At 35.8% G+C, this 5,000-nt stretch overlaps 1 protein-coding gene across 12 annotated transcripts in view; it reads right to left on the reverse strand.

Moving 5' to 3' along the window:
- LOC122632348 (protein groucho-like) overlaps positions 1-5,000 on the reverse strand; it is an 89,853-nt gene that overhangs the window by 54,642 nt on the left and 30,211 nt on the right. For all 12 annotated transcript variants that reach the window (XM_043819046.1, XM_043819054.1, XM_043819049.1 and 9 more), the window contains one exon: positions 467-573. In XM_043819046.1, coding sequence (XP_043674981.1) covers positions 467-573 — 107 coding nt within the window. The remainder of the gene's footprint in view (positions 1-466; positions 574-5,000) is intronic.

The raw sequence follows: 5,000 nt of genomic DNA on the forward strand, positions 1-5,000 counted from the left end.
AGAGAGAGAGATTCGTTAAAAAGGGTTGGACAATCGGCGATCGAAGGTACAATATAAAAGGGAGAAGGGAGATACGAGATCGAATGCGTGCCAGCGATAGTATCTAACGCTCGTAAGGTTCGATTCTCGGAGGAGAAGGAGAAAGACTGGTAGGAGGAAAAGAAGAAGGAGGAGGAGAAATGGGAGGAGGAGGAGGAGGAGGAGGAGGAGGAGGAGAAGAAAAGAGGAGAGAAAAGGGAAAAGGTAGAAAAGCGTAAGAGAGAAAAGAAACATTGGGCGTCGATAAACGTAGAAACTTCGAGAAACATCGAGTTGGGTATGGATAGGAGGGGGAGTGGTGAGAGGGAGATGGGGAATCGTCCGACAACGAAAGAACCAGGAAAATGGTGGAAGAAAGAAAAGGGAGAATAAAGAGAAAGATAGATAGAGAGGGGGAGAGAGAGAAAGAGAGAGAGAGAACACTCACGAATGGTACTGTTGCTGGATGAAATTGAATTCCTCTTTGATCCTTTCACAAGTGTCGGCCACCGTGAATTTCAGCCCTCCCGCAGCCCCGCCGCTTCCTCCGCCGCCCTGGAACAAAAAAAAAGAAGAAGAAAATTGAAAGGTGAGAATTCGATTATCATACAAGACAATACGATTACGTTGAAGAGCGAGCGAGATAGATAGATAGACATAAAGAGAGTAAGAGAGAGAGAAAAAGAGAGAGAAAGAGGGGAAAAAAGAGAAAAAAGTGAGAGAGAGGGAGAGAGAGGGAGAGAGAAAGAGAGGGAGAGAGAGAGAGAGAGAGAGAGAGAGAGAGGCCGAAGAGAACAGATAAAGAAGATACGGTAAAAGTTATATACCGAGGAACAACGAAAATAAAGCTTTTCGTTTACGACACCACAGATATAACATCACCCACCTCCCCACAACCTCCTTCTCCTTCTCTTTCTCCTCCTTTACTTCGTACTTCTCGCGAGATACTCGAGATATCCCTTGAGTCCTATCACTCCCCATGTAAAAACACAAATTGGTGTAACGTCAAACGACAATAGCTTTTTATCGCACTCATCCCGCGGTCTCGTTCGTTATCGCGATTCGAGACTAAATCGAACACTCCTTGTAGAAAGAGAATCGATTAATTGTCGACTTAATCGAGTAGTAAAAAGAAATTGGCGATCTATTGAACGATCGATGGTCGATAACGTTTCGTTTCGACTACGGCGTTATTTACACGTGCATATCTACGTGTACTTACGTATATTTTCTTTTTATGTTTATATTATACATGTATATATTTTTAATTCGTCAGAAAAAAAATATATGTGTATATATATATGAATGTAATATAATCATAATGTAATATAACAAGATTTTACAGACGCATATATATTTTTTTTCATTCATTGTATACATACATCTTTTTTTATTTATATAAACCGACACCAGCTTTATGTTACAAAGTAAAAAAGAAAAAAAGAGTTATCAGGTAAAAATAAAAAATACAAAAAGAAAGAAAAACAAGTTGTCGATAACGTTTTAGAAGAAAGGAAAAATTATAATACGATAACATTAATAAGAGTTAATTACTTCCAGAACTGATTACTGATTATCTTATTGATGATAGAATCAAAGAGAAAAAAGAAGTCAGCTCGATCAATGATATGCCATACTCGATAGATCTGATTTTATTCGCAATCTTACCGACGATAATTCTCTAATAACTTTTTTGTTTGACACACGATCTAATTTATATAATATTAACGACGTTAGACCGATCAATCAGGTAAGTACATCACTCACAAAGATAAAAAAAAACTCCAAAATTATTGAATTTAATCAGATTAAACATTATTAAGTTTTTTTTTCTTTATATATATATATATATATACATTTCTGCTTCACAGTTCCATAATAAAATCTATCATATTATTTTAATTATTCGAGATCGATATTAGTTAGTCATTATGTTATCTTTCGTGTTAGAGATTACGGTCTCTAATAAGAAAATAATATTACAGAGTTCAATAATCTTGAGTTTATAAGTCTCATTAATATTCTCATAAGAATATTATTTATTTTAGACAATATCAATATCTCGAAAAGTTTCTTGAACTAATTCGCGAACATATCGCGCAGATTCGACGTAAGTATTTTGTTAATGGAATTAGTGCTGATATTGTAATTACTTGTTGTATTAATAATACGATAAATTGATAAAAAAAATATATATAAAACAATTGGTTGAACAATCAAAGATTTACCTTCGGTATAGCAGGGTACTTGCATTCAGTATCGACATACAATGGACACAAACTTCTTGTAGTTGTTAATGATTCCGATTTCGAATCTTCTCGATTGCAAATTATATTACTATTGAAGACCGCTTCTTCTTGTTCTAACATTCTCATTTCTTGCTTTCTTTCTTTTTTTATTTTATTTAGAAATCAATACAATCGAACAATCAAAATTTCAAACTCGAAATAACGTTCATCCGGATATTACTTTAATCGAAACAAATAAAGCATTAGCGAAGTACGTTCGACACGGGTTGACAGTAAATAAGCGAATAATGTATACCTTAATAACTGTGTTTATATATATATATACATATACACACCTATATGTATATATTTATGTATCTTGTCCTCTAGATGGCATGTTGGGTTATATATATATTTTCAAATATACAAATATATTATCTTATATTAAGAACAAGTAAATTGTTCTTTCTTTTTTGTTTATGACGTTTCACGATGACTTTCTTTTATGGAGAAATACTATTTTGTCTATTTATATAGTATTTTATATCTTTAAATATACTCCCAATACCATTACGATCCCTCTTCCATCATGCTTCACAGTCGACTGCATGTTTCTTAGAATTAGATCTAATTTAATATTTGCTATTTGCAATATACCTTTTTCTATCCATTCGCACGAAAAATGTTAATTTTGGTTAATCGATTAATCGAGAAAAAAATCAATTTTGGATCAACTATTTATATCTGGATATATCTGTTACGTCTGGTTTTTCTTTAATAACTCGAATAATTTAATTATCTTACCCATTTAATCGATCTCTTTTTTCTATTTGCGAATGCTCTTTAAAGATTAAAGAGCAAAAATCCCTTTTCAATATTTTACGTAACAATGGTACTATATATTTTCATAATTTCTGCGATGGCCAAATACATTTGATTATTCCCTTCAAATAAATTTATAATAATATATTTCTGTTTTAATACCATTTCAATAAGTCGATACATATTTTAGATTATTGCCAATAACTTTAAACTATTAATCTTAATGTAACGTTACACATGTAGATTCATTTTAAGCGGACCATTTAAAAGATCGATCATTACTGTGTATTTACGCGAAATATAATTTTAATTTCGTGATATCTCTTATATGTTTACCAAAGTTAATGTAATGAATACTCTTCTAATTAAATTTTACCATTACACGAATTTTTAATACTGTTATAACTTACGAACTACTGTTGTTAATTTCTTTCTTTTTTCTTTTTAGTTTTGTTTGAAATATATTAGTTATCACTAATGTTAACGTTCAATCATATTATTAACAATGTATAGAATCGATTTAACAATTTAAACGAATGCAAAAGAGCCATAATATCGCGATCATAAACGTAAATATAAAATAATTCCCTTTGTTCGATGAGAAAAAATGTATTCGTGATCTTAGAGTCTCACGGGAATGGTCGAAGAATATGTCGGTAGGGAAAAAAAAAACAAGAACGAAAAGAAAAAAAAGCAGAAAGAAAAAAACAGAAAAAAACAAAGAAAAAGAACGAGAAAGAAAAAAGGGAGAAAAAGAGGAGAAGAGAAGAAAAAAGAGAGACAGACAGACAGAGAGAGAGAGAGAGAGAGAGAGAGAGAGAGAGAGAGAGAGAGAGAGAGAGAGAGAGAGAGAGAAATAAACACAAAAAAATCTGGCATTTCGTGACGAAATTAAGTTCGGACTCGTCGACGTACGACGAACGACCACAGCCGATTTGTGCCTTTTGGGGTCGGTTGAGAAGAAGGTGCACGCGAAAAGGCACACACGTATGTACGCGCACATAGGAGGTCGCGCGCGTGCGCTTACGCACGCACGTACAAATACAGACACACACAGACATAAACGTACCTACATATTATACGAGACCAGTGTTTGTGGTGTACGCTGTCTATACAAAGAAGAAAGAGGAAAAAAGAGGAGAGGTGTGCCGTCAGCTCGGAGAAACACGAAAGCAAGGTATGTATCCAGGTATAAAAGACGAGCGCCTTCGTCGAGGGTAAGATGGGATGGAGGGAGGAGGAGGACGAGGAGGGATGGAGGAATGGAGGGAAGGAGGGAAGGAGGGAAGGAGGGAAGGAGGGAGGACAAGCAAGCTAGCAAGCAAGCAAGCAAGCAAGCAAGCAAGCAAGCAGGCAAGGCAAGGCAAGGCAAGCAGGCAAGCAGAGAGGAGGGTGGGTAGGAGGACAGGCGGGCGAGAGGTCGGTTGGGAAGATAGGGATAGAAGAAGCGAGGGCTGAAGAAGCAACGATGAAGGGCTATGAAGGCGTCCTTAATGAGACCCATTCCACCAGGTATGTACCACCGAGGTCTTAGTCCAGAGACTCTTCACAGAGGCTCCTATACCAACGGTACTTTTGCCGACTGAAATTACGAGAAGGAAAAGGATCGGAGCTTTCCGATGACAGTAATGATTACGTTGTACCTGACCCTTGAGCAGAGACGTCGATCGGCTTTGTAAAGGAACCTCTATCCGTGACTCTACCTCCAAGTTGAAGAAGGAAAGGGAAAAAGAGATAGAGATAGAGATAGAGATAGAGATAGAGATAGAGATAAAGATAGAGATGGAGATATATAGATAGAAAGAAAGAGAGAGAGAGAGAGAGAGAGAGATGACTCGACTCGAGTCGACTCGAGTCGACTTTCCACCTCCCACAGCTTCCTTTGATAACGAATAAAGAGATATTGAGTAGGACTTAGGGTTCCTTTCATAA

This window comes from Vespula pensylvanica, chromosome 10 (genome assembly GCF_014466175.1).
Source record: "Vespula pensylvanica isolate Volc-1 chromosome 10, ASM1446617v1, whole genome shotgun sequence".
Classification (NCBI taxonomy): Eukaryota; Metazoa; Arthropoda; class Insecta; order Hymenoptera; family Vespidae; genus Vespula; species Vespula pensylvanica.